We start from the raw sequence: 23154 nt of genomic DNA, 5'->3' as shown, positions 1-23154 counted from the left end.
GGGATATTTCTTGTTCCCTTTTGTTTCTCCTGTTGAATTCTGTGCTTTAGTGGCACGGAGGGTGGCAGAGGCTGCACATCCCTAGCACAGTGCCACGCTCCCTGCTCGTGGGGAGGCAGGGAGGGAAGGCAGGAGGTTGCCTGCATGGCAGGGAACCTCTCACAGCTGCTTTAGGTGTCCCAGCATGGGAGTTCCTTCCCTCTGTGCAGGAGTTTCTTGCAGCTCAGGGAACGTGTGATCCGTGATCTCTCCATCTCCTCTGTCAGTGTCTGCAGGCTAGCCCAGGCTGTCCTGAAACACAACCACGAATAAACACAAGTGAGGGGTGCTGGGCAGCCCTGTGCCATGAAATCATTCTCAGAGCAGACTAATCTCAGCCCTTGGACTAATCTCAAAGCTTAGACACTGCTGGAAATCTGCAGCCAGCTCCACACCCCTGTGGTGTCCTGCAGAGGGGCACTGGTGGCAGGGAACAGCCCCTGGGACTGAGCCTGGAGGTTCAGCAGTGCTTTTTGACAGGCTGACAGAGAAAAATGAGACAGAAAAATGAGAAGTGAGGCTTAAAATGGGGTGGAGCCTTGCCATAGCCTTGTGTGCAGGAATGTGTAAGTGTAAGTATCACAGAAATGTGATACTGAAGGGCTGTGGGTCAGGGCAGCTCCTGGAGAAGGGGACACAGTGGGATCCCAGAGAGGGACAGACATCAGAGCAGGGACAAAGCACTCAGGACTCAGCCCCGAGGGCTCTGAGGTTTCCACTGGATTGAGTGGCTGCTCCCAGTTGTTATTTGAGGCCACAGCACTCCCACACTGCCTCTCCTCCTACCTATAATAAGCAATTAATCTAAGTTATAGAAGTCCCAGCTCTCTTCTAGCTGTGTCTGTGGTGCTACTGGAGGAATGCTAAAGCTTGATGCCCACCATATGCTGGTAGGTGTTCACAATATACTCGAGTCAGGGAAAAAATGTTTAACCTGACGACGTCTGGTGCAGATGCAAAACCTGTCTTTTCTTACGGATTTCAGGGCTGATGTTTGTTTAAAATAGTCCCAGCACCGTTGTATCCTATTTAAAAAACATATTTCTGGAGGTGCATAGGATATCCCTGTCCTCTGGGTGCTGGTTGCTGTTAAGTGACCTCCCCTGGAGGATGTGCTTGGCTGAACATCTGATTCCAGGCCACAGCCCAGGCACGTTCTACACTAATACCTCTCAGAAGAGGAGTCAAAGCCTTCAATTCCCTCTTTCCTTTAAAGTTTTCTATCCCTTCAGGCCACTCCATGGTATCTAATAATTTCTTGATACCCGAGGGGATGTTTTTATCCTTATTGATCATGGCTTTGCAGACTGTTCTACGTGCCTTTGAACCTTACACTGACAAAAGGTTTTTGTAGCCTCAGCACAGCAAACGTTTCATAATGCCTTTGCTGGTGTTGTGTTTCATCTCAGATTCATGTACAAATTCCATTTCTAGTCCTTGTAAAGCGCAGAGTATGGCTGGTTTCTTTCTTACCTGTCTAAATTCACTTTTTAATCAGGTGGCCACCCTGAGCTCTTGCTAATAAGACCTGCACTGGTTCTGGACTCATGGGGTTTTTGTGTCCCTTAGGCTGCCTGGAGTTAACCAGCTCTGTGAGGGGCTGTAAGAACAGAACTCAGTGCAAGCCATGTGGTTTTCTAAAGCACAATCTCATGATATTTTCATTTGATTTATGTCTTGCTGTTCTTTCCTGTTTTCTGAACATGATGTTCATTTTTCTAACAGAGTCCTTAGGTTGTTTGGATATCTTTAGGGTGGGAGTGAGTTCATCGTTCTTCCAGTTTTGATCAATTTCATTATTTTTCCTCTTGAGCTTATTGTTTTTTCAGCCCACTGTGTATTACTTCACATTTGTGAACATTTCATGCAGATACAAAGCAGATGGAAACTTTTCTCAGCTTGGGTTGGGGAGTCAGAATCACTTCACCCACCTGCAAGCAAGTTGGTGAGGCTGAAATGGCTCTTTAGCTGTTGTTTCATTTGTGTGGGGAAAAAATTGTAACTCGAGTCATGCAACTGGAAGTATTTTGTGTACACTGCAAATCTGAAATGGACTCAGGATTTTTTTTTTTTATCCATTTCACCTTTTTCACTGATTTACATTTATGATTTTTTACTTAAATTTCTGATTCTGAATTTCTTTATTTTTATATATGTTTATATATATTTACAATGTATATTACTATTTAATGTATATGAATATTACTCTTACGTGCCCATTTGAAAAAAATATATTTAATCTGTGTAATTTAATATATTTAAAGCCTTTATGTGTCCCAAATCTGTCACCGTACAGTGTGATCTTGAGGTATAAGGGTTGTGACACAGGATTCAGGCAGCTCAAACATTGTGGCAGCTTTCCCATATCTGCTGTGTGTGTTCACATCTGTGATGTAGGGGAGGACTGGAGTCATTTAGTCTTCATGAACCTGTGGAACAGGAATAGCTGAGTTAATGCACATAAAAAAAGAAAATTGAAGTTTGATTTTAGTTCCTTTAGAAATTATGGATTTCTGCCACGCCTCTGATTGATTGCAAAACTGGTAGGGAATCTGCACCAAAAAAATCCCAACCTGCTTCTGTTTTTGCTTTTGGTAGCGTGAAAGTCAGTGTCAGGTATTGCTGTTGTTTTTCTTTACTACAAGCACATGTTTAGGAGAAGAGGAAAAAATTGTATTGCAAGGAAGGGGAGAAAAACACCTGAAAATTCAGGATATTTCAGAAAAATCATAGCTGAAATTCTTTTCATATAGCCCAGAAAATTTAGGAGGTCAGGGTCAGTTGTTCTTCCTGATGAGAAAACATGTATGAATAATTAATTCCTCATACATTCCTTTACTTGTTAGCAAATTGTTTGCACCCCTGCCTTGATTTGCTTAAATTTGATGTGTTGTTTGAAACACTGGCTTGTGTAATTTCCTTGAGCAGTCTTTGGAAGGGCTGTTATTTGTGAGTAATTGTTTGCAAGGGTTCAGTGCGAAACATGTTCAGCTTTGCTGTCTCTCATTGTGCTCCTCTCGCTGCTGTCATTCTCAGACATCCAGGGATACACTTACAATTAAAAATTTGGATTTAAAACTTTGCTGCTCACAAAGTTTATTTCGATTTAAAATCTGGTAGTTTGGTGGAAACACTCTGCATTCTAGCTTGGTAGGATTCTTATGAAAATCAAACTCAAAAGGAGCAGCGAGCAGGGCAAATAAAAAATTCAGACTTGCTCCTTTTTTGCAGCATAATTCAAGCCCTGTTTTTACAAAAATATTTACAATGAAATTGCTGTTTAGATTGGCTGAACACTTTGTTGAGAAGTCTCTTTTTTTTGCCATTCAGGTCAGAAGGCTTCAGATGCTTGACATATAGTGCTGACCTGCTGTAATATTGTTTGTTTGCTTCTCCCTGTTAGGAACTTCCAGGGTGGAAGAGAGGAGGAGATTTCAGTTTTCCTTGGATGTTGTCTGGGTCTTAACAACAGGGTTTGAGTTTGGCCAAAAGCTGTGTAGGGCAAGATTCAGTGTGGACTTTAAGCTTCATTTGAAATCCAGCAACAACCTAATCTGTGTCCTAAACCCAGACTGTTAGCTCTAAAAGAATTCAAGTAATGTAAACTTAAAACTCCAGCTCTCTCTCTGAAGCCTGTTAAACATAAAATTGTGAATTTATGGAAGGAGGGGGAAAAAAGAAACTTAACTACAAATCACAAAATGGAATGCAGTAAGTCCTACTCCTCGGTGTCTAAGCTCAGTTTGGATAGTGAGGTTAGGCTGAGGAGGTTTTTAGGGACTTCATTCAGCTTTTCAGACAGAAAAGCCCTGTTTCCACCTGATTTTGCCAGTAATCATTATTATTATTGAGGCTGGGGCAGGCTTTGCTCAGCCATTGTCCCTTCAAAGGGAGTGGTTGGAAGTGAGCAGGGCTGGCTGTTAACAGGGACAGTAAAACATCTATTTGCACTTTCACACCTCTAATTCGGTGAGACTCGGGCAGGAATTTACCGCGGGTTGGGTGCTCTGTAATTTGAATAGAAATGCAGCTGGACCAGAGGGTGGCCTGATGGGGAGGGGAGGTTTTGCTGTTTATTGAGATTTCCCAGGAGTTTTTGGAGCCCTCGGTAATGGTGGTGGCAATTCCACACTGGGAATGTTGGAAAGAAGTGACAATAGTAGAAATTCAGTGATGCCTAAGCTTTTTGTATATTATTTATATATTTGTAGGTTGGTAGATTGCCAATGCATGGCTGTAGTGCTTGTCCTGCTCTTTCCCCCTAGATTTTGGAACACATCCTTGAAATACGGTTTAGATTAGTAAATAATCTTTATTCCAAATAGGGGATCTACAATAAGAGGTAGGACAGAGAAACCCTTGGACCAACTTCGAGGGGCTGACCCAGGGGTGGGTTACTGGGGCAGCTGAATCTCCTTATGGATGTACCAGTTAAATATCCTAATTAATTAACCTTATGAAATCATAGGAATTTGATTCTGGGTGTGCACATCACCACTGGAACGCCTGGAAGCCTCCAGATAAAGACTTGCTTTTTACTTTACTATTCTAACACTGATGCAAGGGGTTTTTCTCTTTTGATTATGGGCAACAGCAGTGCGGCCAGAGGTGAGATATAAAGGGAAGCTCTCCACAGCAAATGGTAGATTTTAAGCATTTTAAGAGCTTTGTAAAGCATTTTTCTCTGCCTGTTCTGAGACTGTCCTAACAATAATGAGTGGTTGGCACTGAGGGTCTGTCAGCCAGCTACACATCCCAGGAAATGGCCATGTGCCTGTATTTCCTTAAAAGCACAGCTTAGGTTGGGTTATGAGGGGGAAAAAACTAAAATTCAGCAACATGCTGGGTTTTTTTTTTTTTTGTCTTTAGTGGTTTGGTAAGAAGTAAATGAAGGAGCATTGATACACCCAGGCATACGATTTATTTTTCCACCAAGATGCTGAAAAATAAGAGCACATTGAAAATCATGGGCAGCTAAAGGAGTAGGGAAGACTGAAGGATTGACCTTTGGGGCAGTTGAAATTTTATTTGCTTGTTATCCTAGTGGAAGCTGTGGTAAGTTAGGTTGTTTTTTGGGGTTTTTTGTGTTTGGTTATTTTGTTTGGTTTGGTTTGGTTTTTTCACCAGCAATGGAGCTAGAAAACAAAAAATATTGACATTTAGAGAGGTGTACCTTTTTTGCAGCCTCAACTGCATTGTTTTTCCCCTTTGGTTATTTGTGTTGCCCCTCTTGATTTCTCCAGCTCTCCTTTCTCTCCAAGGAGCAGCCCACAACATGATTATTTGGAGAGTATGGAAACAACCCAGGAAGGCCCTTGGGAAAAGCACATGTGCCCCCTTTAAGAGTTGAATTGTACTTTAGGGACCAAATTACCAATTCTTCTCCAAGCATGTTAAAAATGGGCATGAAGAGATGGAACTCCAAAGATTTTTATCTTTAAGGTCCAGGGATAATCAAGTAAACAGAATAACTCTACTTCTCCTTGGCATGTCAATTATTTACCAGTTTCCTGTTGATACACATGTATGCATATGACTCTGATTGCTGCAGAAGATAAAACTGAAATTTGCTTTCTGTGTCACCTCTTGGTTTTGGGGTTATTTTTCTCTTGAAGTAAAATTCTTGTTAGACCCACACTCTGTGCTTCAGCTCACCATAATCATAAAGCCCATAGGATCTGAGTTCCAACCAGGCTCATTGGGAGCAATTTCGCTTTACAAAATCAGCATTTAATTACCTAAAATTTGCCACAGGAAATTACTTTATGTTTTGGGGGGATTTTTTTAATGCTTTCCTCTTTAAAAGAAATTGACTGTGGAGAGGAAAGTCCAGATTTAAAAAACTGAAGGTTGGTTTTGCTGTTTGGAGGAATGGATGGAAAGAGAGAGGCTCCTACAGCACAAAGTCTGGCACTGTGTGTGCACAGCTCCTCTGTGTATTTGCAGAAGAAGTGGCAGGACATTTTCATTTTCTTTGTCTCAATTCCTGGATTTTACAAGTTAGTCTCTTTTTCTCCCCACATGGCAGACAACCAGAGGTGAGATATTCATGCTGTATTGGGAAGGGTTCTAATGATGTTTTCTGCATTTTTTCTTGCTAGTGCAGCAAAATTTTCTCTGTGTTGTGGCAAAAAGCTGTGCTAATGACAATACACCATAGTTCTCCTCACTGCAGATGGCTCAAAGGTTAATTCCAACTGTTAAAGTAATGGACACATCCAGAGGAAGCCTCCAGCCACAGGATGTTTTGTAACTGGCATCTCACTGTTCAATTTGTCTCTCCAAACTGAGTCCTGCTGTTTGCTGTTTTTTTCAGGGCACCACATGTCAGTAAATACAACTTTGTAAGTGTAGTAAATACAGCAACAGTCAGGGTGAACAAGGTAGAAAATCTTGTCATGACTGTCAAAAGATGATACGAGAGGGTGTATCATAGTTAGTCAAAGCAAAAAAGTAAAAAGAGTTAAAGAAAGGAAAAAGAAAATAAAAGGAGGAGAGAGAAGAAAAGATGGAGAGAAATGTTCTATTTCACTTCCCCTGAGCAAACATGTAATTTCCATGATTTCTTTTTAATGACTCTCTCCTGAAGCTGGTAGGTACTGATTTATGAAAAGCTGTAAAGGATCAGGTGGAGCCCTGCAGGACGTCGTTTACAGCTGCACAGACTGCAGCCCGTCTAATTTGTCTGCTAAAGTGTGAGCTCATGGCACACATCACCCAGACCATAAATTCCCTCTTCAGCCCTTCTGTCCAGGGGCTGGGGCAGGGGGAAAAAACCTGCCAGGGTGTGCAGATGCTCTGCAAGCCCAGCTTTCCCCTGGTGCTCCCGAGGAGACAGCACAGGCTCTTCGCAGCGAGGCGAATTCCTGCTCGTTGATAAACAGTCCAGATGTCCTCTCTGAGGAGGAAAGTAACTAATTTTTGTTTGGAATCCTGCAAGAAGAAAAATGATACTTTACAGTGCTGGTTACTCTGAGGTCACTCGCATTAAAATTAGGTCATATTTTTTGTCATGATGATACTTTGATCCAAGTAATAAACATAAAGGCTCTTTTGGGCCACTCTAATTCCTAATCCTAGAGACCTGTTCTATTTCAACTTGTTTATACTTTTTTTTTTCATTAGTGATTCTCGAGTCAGACCTTGTTTTATTAGACTTAAGTTAAAAAGGTGTACTAGGCAGGGGAAAAAAAAATCTGTGCTTTATCACTAAGAACACTTCATAAATACTCTTAATTAATATCTTGGGATTCCAGGCACTGCACCCAGAAAACTATAAATAACAAAACATTGGCTTTTTACAGGACAAACAGTAGTCAGTGAAATTCAGGCCTTACAGCTACTGATTAAAACTATCTTGGGCCTGTTTATCAAACTGAGCCTTTAAAGCTGGGTGTCTAAGATTTGGTTTGACCATGACACCAGCACATGTTTTGGGGACAGAGCAGGTTTCTGGTGTCTTCTGTTGCTTTTCTTTCCATGGGTGGCTGTTCCCAGCATGGAAGTCCAGAGTTGGTGTCAGTGGTCACAGTCCTGGCTGGGCTCTGGAGGGAAGGTAGCCAGGGAAAAGCTGTCCCCATCAGGGACATCTCAGCTCTGGGACCTGGTGAAAACTGATTGTGTGTGTTTGGAGTTAAGATTTTCAAGCATCCAAGTAGCTCTTTAATTATGCCCTGCATTCCCAGAAGGGAAAAAATACTATATGAACTTTCTGAGCCTGAGAGAAATCAGCTGACTGATAACAATCAGGAAAACATCAGAATAAAAGGAGCTGTTTCAGATGTGGCCAATACTAAAAGTCATTGCTCTTTTCTTCAAAAGTGAAAGGTAAAAGTCTTGATGTAACTAATGTTACTTAATGTAACTGATGTGGTATCCCCTGACTACAGGGCAAGTCAGGTGTTCTGCAAGGATGTGATGTTGTAGTGCTGCTGATTTTGGTGAAATTTAAAACATACTGGAATTGAGAAGGATTCAGAATTTCTAGGCTTCTTATGAGGTTAAAATCACTATGTTTAAATATGTGGTTCTCTTGGTGCCTTTAAAATCTCCTCCTCTTTATGTTTGACTTGGGTTTGGAGTGAAGAGAGTGTTTTACAACCCAGATCAGTTCCCCAGTTCCAGTAGCTGTCACCTACCTGTTACACTGTGTAATCACTGCCTTTCAATTATGCTGTCAGTCCAGCCATCTCTCATTTTCACTGCTTTCGGGGACAAAAGTCACTTCAAATGGGTTCAGCAGCAGTAGTCAGACTCCTGTGCAGGTTACTAGAGGGAAAAAGAATTCTGGGGCAGAAAGTAGACTGTGAAGTTGCAGAGATAACTGCTTTGAACATTCTCTAGTTCAGTCTCAGGCACAGCACAGCTAAGCACATGCTTGACTTTAAGCCTGCAATAAAACAATAAAAATAAGGTACTTTGCTCATTGTTGAAGCTTCTAACTTAGTAGCAACATTTAGGATTTGTCAGTGGGCCACAACATTCTGAACATTTGATATGACCAAATTCTAGCAACACGCTCAGCTTGGAGCCTGGAGTGTGCATTGTCTGATGTTTGAGACTCAGTGAGTCATATAAATATGACCTAATTTAGTCCTTGTTAACATTAAATTGGGAGGTACCAATGCATTTTGCGGATGCTGCAGTGATTTAAACACGGGCATGGGAAGCTGCTGCTCCTCAGGAGGATGATTGCACAGCATTTGTCAGAGATACCAGCACCAGTCCCGTGGTGGCCTCAGCAGCTGAGAATTCCCACAAACAGCAAAGCCACTTCCAGCCTGGATGCTCCTGCCACTACTGAGCTTACACAAAATAAATCTGTGTTTCTCTCTGTTCCCTCAATTCCATTGCATTGTTCTTTCCTTTCAGGCCATCAAATCTCCTCCTGGACCAAAGCAACGTTGACATTTCAGCCTTCCGCACCACGGGTGATTGGCTCAATGGGTTTCGGACAGGGCAGTGCAAGGACATCTTCACAGGGGTGGAGTACAGCTCCTGTGACACCATAGCCAAGATTTCCACAGAGTAAGTTGCAGTTTGCTGTGGGTTTTCATCACAGCTACAAGTTCAAACATGAGCTCAAAGGCAGCACTTTTATACGGCATTCCCAATTCTTAGCTAAAATTTTCTTACATTTGAAGAGACAAATGGGAATTATTTGTTGCAGTTGAAATGGCCATGAAGAAATCTGTGTTTAGTGACTGTGTGAAGGCCATGGTCCCACAGCTTTTTCTCACTAAATACAAGGAAATTCCCAGTTTTTTCCAATACAGTAGCACCATGCATCATCTGGTACACCAGCATCACTTCCTTTCACTGAAGTTTCTCTGTTGATTCTTTAAATTCTGTATTTTACATGGCAGTTTCTCTACAGCTGGTTCATTGTCAATCTTTCCCTTTATTGCCCATCCCATATTCCACCAAACCAGGTGAAGGGGCAAATTCTTTGTAGCTGTTTTCCTCCTCCATGCTAATAATCACTCAGGAGCTGAACTCCCTCCTGCTATGCTTGGAAGTGAGCAAATGGCAAGTTTATTACATTCTAAATGCAATCCATCTTTGTTCCAGTGACAAGTAGGAGTTCTTTCTGCACCTGAAAAGGCATCAAGTACAGTTAAAAATTTAATGCCAAAGGAAATCTTAATTCCCAGTTGGGCTGGCTGGATACAGAAGTTATGGAGAAGTATGTAGCTGCTGTGCTACCAACAATTAAACACATCAATGCCATTAATTAGTGTATTACTGCGTCTATAAAAAGAGTGCTAATGGCTTTTTGTAACAATTACCCTTTGGGGACAGTGTAGAAATCCTCTAGGAATGCCCAATTTCCTGTGAGCCCCTGGTTAATTAGCCCTTCACAGGTGTTAAAGCACCTCTGTGTTGCACAAGGAACAATGAGATCCTGGACAAACAGGAGGGGAGAAGCAGGGCAGACACTGGAAGCTTAGCCATGGACTCCTTCACCTCAGTGCTGATAGCAGAGCTCAGAGGACCTTTCAGAGGCCAGTGATGTGTCACTGCCCAGGAAAAGCCATCAGATTGGTGGGGGATGGAGGTGTTAGAGAGGCTCAGCTGATCCAGCAGTGACCCCCTTGCTCCAGAACGCCAGTGCTTGCATCACTGGAAAATTATTTCATTGCTTTTTTTTTCCATGTTTTCTTCCACAACAAGTCTAAATGAGCTTTCACTGTATTTTTCTGCAGCCCCCTTGTGTTTTCAGACAGTTGCTGTCAGTGTATTTTTGCAGCAGGGCTTGTGTTTCAGCAATGTCCCTATAGCTGGAGGCTCCTGCCGTGCAGCAGTGTGAGATGGGCAGGTTCATTGCTGTTTGCTGGGATCAGAGCTGTGAAACTCAAGTGTCCTCACTCACACACCTCCTCTTTTTTCCAGCGACATGAAGAAAGTTGGCGTCACAGTGGTGGGCCCTCAAAAGAAGATTGTCAGCAGTATCAAAGCTCTAGAAACTCATACAAAGAACAGCCCTGTTCCTGTGTAAGGTACCAAAATGATGTTGCTCAGGAGAGGAAAAGAAAAAAAAGGAGCAAAGTTGCATGGCAGGTGAAAAGTGATGGCTGACAAACGGCAGAATTTAAAGGAGTTCTTTGCAACAGCTTTGGAAACGCAATGGTTGAGATTTCAAACCCACAAGACACTCAAATACTGAGTATAAATGCCTTAAAAATAGGAGCAAACTTGTTTTCTATCTGTTAATCCTAAAGGGTGGGTGCTCTTGACTGACTGTTAATGCAGATAGTAAATATCAAAAGAAAAAAAAAAAACATGTGAAAAATCCTTCCAAGTAAAAACCAGTGTTACTAAAACCTAGAGCCATTTGAATATTAAGTGACTGAATAACAGAAAAAACCCATGGACATAAAAGCTGTGTATTTGATCTATACAGCAAACAAGAAGAAAGAAAGACTTGCAGTATTTTTATACAGAAGAGATCTGTAACAGGTATTTTATTTCTTTAAAAGCAAGGAAAATAGAGGACTATACCTCACAACCTGTCTGGCCATATTTACTATAATGTCATTGTAACATGCTATTTCAGCTTCAGGAAGGAACACAGAAATAAAGTTTGTAGTAACTTTGAGTTAGTTGACAAAGGATTTTCACCATTATGTTAGCTTCCCTAACTGTGTTCATTTAAATAGAAACAAGTCTTAATTTTTAAAAGGCTTATTTATTTTCTTGTTTTGTTGTTTTTTTTTTTTTTTTCCATTATTGTTTATATTTATGCTTAAATACCTTAACCTGGCTGTATTATTGCCAAGTGCCAAATGTTATCCAAACTTCATTGGTTCAACCTGAGAAATTGTCTGAGGGTTAGTTACTAGATGATTTTATACTCATAGCACCATGCATGGAATACGGAAGGAAAGAAAGGTGCTCTTTTTTCCGGCACAGACACTATGAAAAGCATCTGGACTTCTTCTTTGCAATGAGATTTCTTCCATTTGCTGTGAGTGGTATTTTCACCCAGGCTGGGGTTTTTTCAGTGGTGTGTGCATTTATCTTTAGATCAGGATCTGCCCCAAACAGCACATCCCATTTCCTTCCCCAAGGCTGCTTTCCTGTCACAATAATTTTCCTGTTCTTGGGTGGTGTTCAGGTGAGAGATCTGCCAAGAAAATACAAAAGAGGGCCAGGGTTTGTTGCATCCTCCTTTAACTGATGATGCTTTTTGAGTTCCTTGGGAAGTGACCCTTGTTTAAAAGGATGACTTGAGCTGTGAAGTGAGGCTTGGGTGTGGAAATTTACATATGCCTGAGCTAGAAACGCCCCTGCAGAGGCACTGCCATCCTGCAGGGGACCTGAATTTTGGGCACAGCTTCAGTGGGTACCTATTCCTTGAAAGAAAGCAGAAGGGAGCCCAAGTCTAGGGCAACATTCACATCCCCCACTGGAAAAAGGAGACTGAAAGGTGGCCCTCCAAAACCATTTCCAGCATCTTCCAAAGAGCTTCCCAACTCCTTAGTTTTTACGTGAAAGCACATCAGTCCCAGTTCTGAGCAGACACCACTCTTTGCTGTGAAAATGTGTGGTTTAAAACACGTGAGCCATTTCTTGTGCTTCTTAATGCTCTAAACATGATGCCAGGCACACAGAGAGCAGGCCTTGGTCACCAGGGGAAGCCATTCTGCTTCCCAACTTGATATTCTGGAATCTAGACCTGATTGTGACGATGAATCCCTAAAAATCCAAGACTGTGTGATGAGAGGCAGATGAAAAAAAATGGCACATTGTATTTTCTCTGTGTATGCAAAAGCAGGCAACCACTTTTGCTTCCTTCTGGCTTGGGTTTTGAAGTTCCTTGGTATATAAGTGAGGAAAGAATCCGTTTCTAAGGTTTGTGGGGCTGAAACTGTTGTACATGAATCCAGGACTTTAAAAATGTCCAGTCACAACATTTATCACACATTGCTAAAGAGAAGAAGTGTTAGAGGCCTTTTCATGAGTGCTGGTAGTGAGCACGCTGTAAAGGACTGGGTTTGAAACACACTCACAGCATAATAATTAGTAATTCTTTCTGAAAGAGAAGTGAATGGGTTTTAAAATTGAAATTAAACACAAGAAAAAAAAAGAAAAATGGAAGAAAGGTAAAATGAAGCACTTAAGCTGTAAAGAACACTTTCCCTTATCTGCCCAAATCTATCATGAAATGCAGCAAGCTGGACAGAAAAGCTGTTTTGTGTTTCTTAGTTCGTTCAGAATCAATCATTACTTTGTGTTGAGATTGCTCTAAATCAGACTCTGTTAATGAATTTAAGCCACCAAAACCCAGTGGCAAACGGTCTGTGTGGGGACAGCTTTTTGTGACATTTCTCCTCAGCTGCACCCCGCTGCTGGAGTGTGGGGACAAGGGGCTGGGGTGGGGGGCTGACCTCTGGGAGATGCTTCTGGAGACACAGACCCAAGTTCTTAGAGCTTTTGACACTTGAAAACTTTGCACCAACCACCCTCAATTTCCTCCTGTCGTGTTCTTGCCCACTGTTCAGGCATGCTCAGCATAAAAGATTCAATCTCACCCAGGGAAAAAAATATGAAGCAGCTGGATTTTGCTTTTCTTTGCTGTTAGGAGCTGAGAGTTTTTAAAACCCGTTTGGTTTTCTCTCCCTGTCAGAAGTTGATTTGTACTGTAAGTGGCCTCTGTTGCAAGCATCCTGTACTCCCCGTCCCCCTGTACATATGTAAACATAGCAGTGTACAATTCTTCAGTGTGGAGTAGAGAAATAGAGGTCGTGTGGCCATCTGCCTGTACAGGTTATGGACATCAAGCAAAATGCAAACTGCTCATAAAATGACACGCCATATTATTGGGTTTGTACCTTTCAATATAGTTTCCATTTTATTTATTTCTGTTAACATAATCTAGTTTTTGTGCTGTAACTTAGCATCCAATAAGCAATGTATAGATGTGATTTGATTGGCAATATGTATTTACTTTAACTTGTATTTCAAAAGCATTACTTACTCATTTAGATTATATATTGTGCAATTGTAGATGGCCTCTTACTAATGTAAAATGATTTGTAGTGGAAACATTTATATTTTTATAATAAACATAATGAAAGTATTTTTTACATACTGAAATACTGAGGTGATTGCTTGGAGGACAAAGTAAATTTATTTGATTAGTGTGATAAAATTGTAATTAAATATGGATAAATTCTGAGTGTTAAAGCATGGGTCTGGAGTGAAAGCTAGATATAACCTATATTATCTATTAAAAGAAACAAGCAGTGCAGGTTTTAACTAAACAGACCAGCATTTGTGCAAAACTGACTTACATCAGTCAAAGACTTTACTTTCTCCATGGATACTGGAAAACATCACCTTCTACAGCCTGCCTATGGGATATTGAAAAAAGCTGTCATTTATTTTAGTTGTGTCAAGTATTTCCAAACTTTTGCTTTCTTTCCTCCCTTGCCAGTGGACCTATTTTCATCTTATTAATATGTTCAATCCAGTCAAAGATGTACTTTTCAACAAAATAAAATCGCCCACCACGTACTGTAATTTCACCCCACGATCATTTCTTGCCTCTGAGTATCTGTATTAGTTAATATTTTGCCCCTGTTTTGTTATGTCCCTGCCATGTTGTTTCTGTGTGCTTCACCCAAGTACAGGGTCTTTGAAAATGCCAACATACACAACTCAGGAATCCTCTTCCTAGGAAAATAGGAATGGTTTTGATGCTTGCCAGTTTCTTGAATTTTACAGGTTCTTTCTGTACCATAACTGATTTTGCATGCTTTTGTATACTACTCTGCTTACTGGTGCAAAACAATGAATGATATACCTGTCCTGGAGTCTGTAAGTTGATAAACTTTATGAATGTGGATGTAGCATACCTCTTTTTTGGGGCGTGGGTGGCATTCTGTCTCGGTGTGTTCAACAGAAAAGGGAATCACAGAAAAAGTCACCTAGAGCTGGACCTGTCCTTAAATGACCACAGCTGGACTGGAAGCCCCTTGTTCTTCCTGCCACCAGAATGCTTCATGCTGTGGTGGATAAATGGTGTCATTTTACCTTCCAAACAGGGGGTTTGATGCTGTGCTTGAGCCCCAGGGCTCTGATGGGATCTAATCCATGCAGATAATGGTGCAAACCATTTTCTCTGTGAATAGGTTTCACCTCAGCAGTTGTGTTGTCCCAGCTTGTGTCTGTCCCTGTGGCATTGCTGGTACATTATATTTGCTCTGGATCCTGGAGGGCACAGTGGCTATTGGTGTTTTTATTGCTTTTACTGTAAAATTGTATTAATTTGATTAATTAATGGAGCCAGCTCTGGAAGGGCAGCAGGATGCACTCACTTAACAACAGCAGGACAAGGAACTGCCTGGCAGCTCCCACCACCACAAAATACCAGAATGTGCTGATTTGGAAGGGACCCATCAGGATCATCGAGCCTGGAGAGGTAAATTGCTGATAATCACTTCCATAAATTCAACATGCCTGTTGGGATTTTTTAGTGCTGCCCAGGTGGTGTTTTTCCACTCTGCATTTCTTCCCAAGGATGATGCCCAGACCCAGATATCTGCACCATTAAAAGCCCAAACAGTGCCAAGTGAAATCAGAGAACTATTTCTGCTGTCTCACACGTGCCACCTCTTTTAATTCATATGGATATCCATGCTATTGACTTCCTTTCATTTTCTGAGCTGCTCTAATGCCTCAGTTCCTTTCCAAACCATCACTGCCTGGTCAGTAATTCCATTTAATGGCTGTGCACTCAGTTCCTTTTTCAGTCCTTGGTCCAATCCTTTGGGATTCCTAAATGAATTTTACTTTCCCAATTTAAAAAGTTATTTATTTTAAAGATATTTCCCTCAGCTTGGATTCATTCCCATATACAAACAGGCACATGGTGTTCATGAAGGTTACTCGTGCACAGGTGAACAGCACAAACACAAAGAGCAGCTTTCCCTTGGCTTCCTCATGATCCTTTTCAGATGGTCAGAGAACCTCTGGTAAATGAAGAGTACTCAGTACATGGGATTTTTCAGCTCACTCTGCTTCCACATTAAAATTATTCCATAATAGCCCATATTTCCCCAGTTAGCTCATGAGAATGTCAAAGGGGGCAGCACCAAAAGTCTTAGTAAAGACAAGATAAATCACATCCACTACTTTTTAGATTATCCTGCCACAGAAATAAATTAGATGAGTTTGACAGGATTTGTTTATTCATGACAAATCTGAGTTGATTTCTTAAGACCTTGTAATCCTCCAGCTGCTATATATATTTATATATAAATATGTAAAATCTTTCTGGGTATTTGAGGTTAGCATACCTGCTCTGGAATTGCCTGGCTCTGCTTTTCTCCTCTCTTTAAAGCCCAGGCTGATCTTTGCTCCTCTCCAGTTGCCTGGGCTCCAGGACTTCTCAAAGAGAATAGCCAGTACTTCCACCAGTCCCTTGTTGCTATAATCTATGCTATAAATAAATAATAAATATAAAATGTAAATATAATAAATGCTATAAATCCCACAGACTCTGAAATCCTGAATGCATCAATCACTTTTGACTGTTAAGATTCCTAATTATGAAACAGAAATAAAATGCACTCAGACAAATACTTTAGTGCATGACCAGGTTCTGCTTTGAATTTTTGCCATCAAGCAATGACTTAGAGTCATCATTAAGGGAACATTTGGCTAGCAAATTCCATTATTAATTTTTAATTAGATTCAGCAACTAAGGTTCATCACTGATATATCACTTTGAAGGTAGTTGAGGTTTATTAGAAATCTTTCAATTCACTCTATTGCTCCCCATGTAAGGGGAGAAATATCCTTTATCTCCACTCTTCTTTTATCCAGTAGCTTTAGAAAGCTCAGTTTTTGAGTTTCTTCAGTAAAGTGTCAACTCACTATGGATTTGTAATTAATACGGAGTTTAGCTTCCAGCCCTTTAAAGAAGTGTATGTTTGCAAGAGAGTGTGAAATAATCAGAGCTTTTTATTATTAATTTTTGGGGTTTTAGGAAAGCAGGGTTTTGGCTTCTTCTCCTGCCTCAAGACCTGTAGGAGCAAAATAATGAGTGTTTAGTCTCAATGTGTTCATGGGAGGGTAGAGTAAAACATTTTATTTTAAGGCACTGAGATGAAGTGAAGCCAGTAGAAAACATATAAATGCTAAACCCTGTTTGTTTAAATGGAAAAAAAACCAAACAAACAAACAAAAAAAAAACCACAACAAAACAAAAAAATAGAGGTCTCGTAGTTCTGCACCAGCCTGACCAGGGATTCAAATAGATATCTCTGATGTCAATTTTCCTGTCGCTCCCCCTCCCCACCCATCAGGAAATTGTCCTTAGGTGTAGTTTACATTTTATTTGAAGCATTTTATTTTCAGGGGGTGGTTCGCTCTTTTCACTTTCATTACTGTCGGAGCTCGTGCAGGCTAAAAGGCTAAAACTGGGCACAAACCACCGAGTTTTTGTGTGGCAGAGCCCCCTCCTCCTGCAGCCTTTCCCTGGTACCTGCTGTCCCCTGCTGTCCCCACCAAGCATCGTCCTGAGCTCTCCTCTCTCTGCTGCCAACTCCCCGTCTTCCGTGTCTTACAGCCCAACCTCCCAGAAATCCCAAAAAAAAGGGATGGGAGATGACTTGAGGAGATGTTTTAGAGTCAAGGCAGGGTTTCAGTCGTTGCACTATTAATTGCTTGCCTTGCTGAACTTTCCCTTTCTGTGCCATCCAAGTTTAACTCTGTGAATCCCATTGAATCCCATTTGGGTTTGTCTGGGATTCTTTCCCCCATAAATCACCTTCAGTGCAGACATGTTGTCCCCATCTTTTCTGCATTATCTGAGTGGCTTTTTGCAGATCCAAGCTGGATATTTGCTGCCAGGTTTTTGACCTGCAGCTTCCCCTCAGGCTGGCTGTTAGCTAATTACCAACAATTATTCCCATTTCCAGGGTGCCTCTTTAAAGTTGTATCACCTTTTATTATTTAGCTAATTTTAATTTCTTTCTTTCACTCTCCTAAAGTTTTTTTGAGGGCTTTAGTTGAGGACGAAGTCACAATTCCCACTTGGACATACTTTATAAAAAAAATTGTGCCTCATTTAACTGAGTTAATAGTTGCCTAATTGTAACAGCAAAGCAATAAAATCCAATCCCTACAACAATGCAATGCTGTAACTTCCTTTCCTCTCACTGATGGAGCAATGGGCTACCTGCCAAGGAAGTCAAATGAAAATAGGAAACAATATGAACAAATAAAATCTATTTCTGAGATTTGGATATAGATATTTTCTTGAGTTTTTTCTTGGTTTTTGTGGGGGTTTTTTTTGTTTGTTTGTTTGTTGGGTTTGTTGTTTTTTTGTTGTTGTTGTTTTGGTTTTTTTTAATATTTGGTTATTACTTGGTTCCATTTTTTACTTTCTGTTCCCACATTCTCTCATTGTACCTGTGGGTTTTGGAGACAGTGGAGTTGGCCCACAGAGAAATTTATTTTCTGTCTCTTTTTACCTCTTCCTCATATATAAGCTGTCCTCCTCATATAAGGTTCTAGAGGGTTTTTGTGAAAAAAACAAGTATATCAGATACCACCAAAAATCTGTAAGGGAACACCTCCCCAGCATGGACTATATAAATAACTGTAATTAAGCCTTTCTATTCCTTCAAACAAATACAAAATAAAGATTAAATCAAAGCAAACCTCTGTCCCTGGCACCAGCCAGCCTTCAGAGCTGTAACACAGCTTTATCAATTTCCTGCTGCAAGGTAAGAGATCCCATCAGAAGGAGGACAGAAGGCAGACACAAGCACAGGGCTGAAGAAATCAGAGACCTTTGCTACTCCTAACACCCAAAACTGAGTGCATTCTTTCTCCTTTCTGTTATAATTTCTATGCAATAAATCCACTGCTGAACAAGTACCATGACCAGCTAAACGATGCATTTAGACTGTGAAAAAATATATTTAATAGCACCAACACACTAAGCAGCTCCTCCATGCTTAAGGTAATGTTGGGTGATTGTGATCCAGCTCTCTCCAGTCTGTAGACCAGGCTCCATCATCTCAACTTGTGTTTTGAGGCATAACCCATATAAATTTATATTATTATAAACATTATGGACACAAGCAGCTCTTTGGCCTGTTCTCTCTGGCTGCCACAACACCTACTACTGGTTTGGATTTCAAGCACTCAGTCTGAAGTGTATTTTTGTGTATCTAGTCTGTTTTTAGCCATGACAGACACAGCCCCAAAAAAACCCTTTCTCCCAATCTGCTTCGATGTTTTCACTGGGATCTCTTGGGTGCTTTTTCAGAGGAACACTTTTCACAGGATTTCTTCCCAAGCCCAAGACTTTACCTTTAGTACAGGCAATCCCTGGCTGTTCAATGGCCTCCCAAGGAGTCCTTGCAATGATTTTGGCTATGGCCTTTTGTTGCTAAGTGCCTGCGAGAAGGGTGCTAAAATTACAGGTTAAATAATTTGCTGCTCTCAACAGGAAGATCCTGTGCATCACAGTAGATAGTGCTCCTGGAGAAGACAGAGCAAAAGTTTTCCATCTTGTGGGAAACCAGTGGAACAACCAGTTTGGATATTTTTCTCCTAATCCTTTGGAATTTACAATCTGAAATTTAGATCATTCCCTTCTTTCATCCATGTCCTCGGTGTCTGTGCAGTATCTGACTGAAAAGGCACAGAGCCAAGTGAACCAATGGTCAAAAATGTCTCAGTGGCTGCCCAAAAGGGAAACTTTCAAACTTATCTGCTACTATTCTATCATTTTATCAACAGGACTTCTTTCTCCAAGTAACTATTCTTGTCACACTGTAAAACACTGAGTTTGCCATGACAGGTCTGGCTGTGTGGAGTTACTGTGATACTGAAGCTATAAAACTTTTGAAATATTCTTGAAATATTTAAAAAATATTTAATGATTAAAAGTTTTATGGGCTTGGATCAGCAGGTATATGAAATCTGCTTGATGTTTTAGGCTAAATGTTAGTCCTGTATCTTGAGGGAGTGGTTGCCATTACTATGCAGACAAAAACTATATCTTCCAGTACAAAGGAATCTGAAAAAGCTCAGAAAGCTTGTCAGAAATTTCACCTACAGTTTGTGAAAAGCTGATTAATTTTCCAGTGGGAGAGTGAGAGGGAAAAAAAAAAAAAAGATCTGGTTTAGTCCCTGAAATACCAAGCTCAGTAATATCAGAGGCAGGAGCAGAGGACTCAGGGGAAGCATTCCTGTTTCCTTCATTTAGCCTTAGCAGGGTTTGGACACAGGGCTAAAGTTACCCCTCTCTCCAGAGATGCTGTGCAGGGGCTTGGATGTGGAATGGGAGCAGTGCATTATAAATCTCTTTGCAGAACATAAGAGTGTAAGGTTCTTGGAAGAAAAATACATCGGCTCTTGTGTCATTTGAGGGTTGTGGCACTTCCAACCTCTCAGTAATTGCCTAGCTCTTTGCATTTGTGAGAAAGCAGAATGAGATGCCTTAAAAGGGGGTTCTGCATATTGTAAAAGTCCAACTGCAACTCGGAGAAGCACCCCTGAGAATTATTGCTACCATTAGAAGCTTAGAGTAATGTGCACATATTTTTCTTTTTAGGCCATGCACACTTTATCCAACCCTCAGAGGTAAAAGAAAAAGAAAGAAAAATGAAAAAAAAATTCTGTTAAATATGGGGTGGTTTTTTCCTTTGCTTTGATCTTGCCACCACATCCCTGGCATCACACCCCGTGGTGCCACAGCCCCTGTGGATCTCCTGAGGACCACAATTTCCCTGTGGTGCTGTGATTTCCAGCACTGCTTCCCAGCTGCAGAAGGGTGTGAAGCAGCAGCCATGGGGGGAGGCAGGAAGGGAGGGGATTTCACTCAGGCTGGAGACCCCAAAACTCAGCTCCAGGCTTCCCTGTGGGATACCAGCACCTGGTACAGCCACTGGCCAGCCCTTGCTGGGGCACTGCCAGAGTTGGCAAGGCTAAATGGTGGTGGAATACTTCATTAAGGAAAACGTTCATCATTAGAAACTCATTGCATTTCATTCTCTGTGTGTTTCTGTTGTGCTCAGCAACAGGGGAGAGCCAGGGTAGAAGCCTGACTTTGTTAAGTGCCTCATTGCCTTTGGTTCTTGTTGGGTTTGTCATTGCATTTTAGAAAATCTCAGGTCTACTTTGTAACCTTAAACTGGAAATTTTCTCTTTTCTGGTGAAACTTAATGTGCCTTATACAAAACAGTGGGAATGATTAAATCACAGCAAAGAGGGCAACAGATACAATGAGTGGTGTAGCTGTGGAATAATTCAGAAGTTTTCACTTGGACACTAGCTGTGCTCCAAAATCAGCAGCAAAGCAGATTTGAAACCTTTGTCAGCAAAGGCTTTCAAGAAAATAATCTGGTCTGGTGTCTCACAGAAATCATTTGGAATGGCCTGAGGCAGAGAAACCTCTCAGTCTTTTCAGCTTCAGAGTTCATGATTCACGTGGACTCACACAGCTCTTCCCATCCCTGTGATGCCTCAGGTTTCAGCTTTTATATTTTTCAGATTCTGTCCTGCTTTACTGTGTGGGTCTGGGTTCACATGAGGGGATGGTGAGCTCTCTGCACAGAGTAGGGAGACAAAACAATTCTTGCTCTAGCTGGGGACCAGGGACAAATGATCCAAATCTCTGGCCCAAGAGCACAAACAATGTGGGCTGAAGGAAGTAAACAAGAAGGATGGGACTGCATGGGCTAAAGCTGGAATTGCACAATTAACTCCAATATGCAAATGAACCAGAACTTATAAATGTGAGAGACCCCAGGAGCGCTCGTGCATTTTGGGACCATTTTGGTTCATTTTGGGTGTGGCCCTGGCTGGGCTCTTGTGCTGCCCGAGGTGGGTCCATGGAGGAGATCCTTTTAATAAATCCCTACTTTATTCTGTAACTCTGCCCAGTCTCTGCTCTAGGTCAGCCTTCATAAGGCATCACCTACACCTGAAAAATCTTTGTCCTAAAAGACAAATCCCATTTTCCCCTCTCCCTGGTGTGCTGGGCACAGAGAAATGACAACCCTGTTAATATTGCTGCTGCCTGCGTCAGGGCTGGTCCCCACCCAGTGTGGTCCCTCTGACCTGCTGTTCATTGTCACAAAGCCCTGACACATTGTGAGAGCCATAAAATGGGGGGAAAACCCCAAACTGCCACGTTCCCCTGCTGCCCATCACCCCCTGGCTTTTCCCTAACTCTGCACCACTCCTCCACCTCAGCACTCCAGGAACGAGAGAACACCCTGTGCAATCTGCCCCGTGGGAGAACAGCTCCCGCAAGGACAATTTCCTGCCCTCTGTTGTTGGATATGACCTCCCCTGGGTAGGTGGGGGTTTTGGCAGCCTGTACAAAGGCTAACAGGGACTGCAGCAGGAGCTGGGATAGAGCTGTTATGGCTTGACAGCCCCGTGTTGTAATGCACTGAGGGGGTTTGTTACAACTCAATTGTAGGTTCAAGAAATTTAAGAGTATGGCATCAGCTTGTATAATTTTTATTTTTTTTTAATGTTTAATACATGAAATTGCAGTAGATTTTAACGTGGAGATGATGGCTGTAGCAGGCCTGGATGACTTAATAAAAACTAAAATCAATCAAACAACTTGATTTTGTTGGCGAGATTTTGCTCTGTAAGTGGAAATAAATGTTTTTGCAACCCCGATAATTTCATTCTCATTTTTCAGGCAGTGCCAAAACACTGGGTTTATATTGTTTGTTGAGTGATTTTTTTTTTTCTGAATTTGTGTTTAAAGAGCACTCTGTTAAAGATAATTTAGTGTAATCTTTGTCACTACAGTGCCTATCAATGGTGACCAAAAGCATGAAGGAGTCCTGTGGCTTGAGAAAAGACTTTTCACATCCCCACTCTCTGTAACCTTTGTTTTTCTTGAATTAGCTAACTAAGGGACATGATGAAGGCAATTAAAGCTTCAGATCACTGACTCCATGTGGTCACAGTAGAGCTTATTTTTATTGTAAGATAATGATTCACAGAGAGGGAAGGAAAAGGGATAATATTTTGAACAAAAAGATGCAAGGAAGGGCTTTTAATTTGATTTCAGTGGGAGCATGGTGAATAACATTACAGAAATTATATAATGCTACATTGTGTTTATTCCTTGGTAGACCAATGGGAGGTAATCAATGACCTATAATTGGAATAATATTTGGTCTGCATCTACTCTCAGTCCTTCCCTGGCCTGAAAGACCTCATCCTTCCAAACCAGGTAGTTACAACACCCATTATAATCTCATTTTAGTGCTGCATGTTGAGCTCTGTACCTTGCTATGTTCCCACAGAATTTAGGTGCAATCTTATAAAATATTTTATACTCTTGCTGGCAGTAGTCATATTCCTCTTAAGATAAGATTCTTAACCACTATTTTAGAGAACCTATTGGAGCAGCTGTCCAAAGCACATGAAAATTGGAAGGTGGCTTCTCCAAAATCTGAAAATTGCCATCCAGATAAATTAAACTGGAGGAAGACCACATGTCCTGTTACTGGGGGTGGAAAAAAGATGCCAAGGAGGAGCCTTGCACAGCTGGAAGGCACAACAACCCCACCAAGGGTACTGCTGAGGCCAAAGGGAGGTGAAACCCCAGCCTCTTAC

The 23154-nt window shown here is 41.4% G+C and overlaps 1 protein-coding gene across 3 annotated transcripts in view; it reads left to right on the top strand.

Annotated features, from left to right (window-relative positions):
* Positions 1–13638, top strand: part of LOC135295055 (ephrin type-A receptor 3) — a 174603-nt gene extending 160965 nt beyond the window's left edge. For all 3 annotated transcript variants that reach the window (XM_064411120.1, XM_064411119.1, XM_064411121.1), the window contains 2 exons: positions 8911–9066; positions 10432–13638. In XM_064411120.1, the coding sequence (XP_064267190.1) occupies positions 8911–9066; positions 10432–10537 (262 nt within the window). In that variant the 3' untranslated portion in view covers positions 10538–13638. The remainder of the gene's footprint in view (positions 1–8910; positions 9067–10431) is intronic.
* The last annotated feature ends 9516 nt before the right edge of the window (positions 13639–23154 follow it).

This window comes from Passer domesticus, chromosome 2 (assembly GCF_036417665.1).
Source record: "Passer domesticus isolate bPasDom1 chromosome 2, bPasDom1.hap1, whole genome shotgun sequence".
Taxonomy (NCBI): Eukaryota; Metazoa; Chordata; class Aves; order Passeriformes; family Passeridae; genus Passer; species Passer domesticus.
The sequence above is the reverse complement of the archived record's forward strand: the minus strand, read 5'-3'. Positions and strand labels throughout refer to the sequence as shown.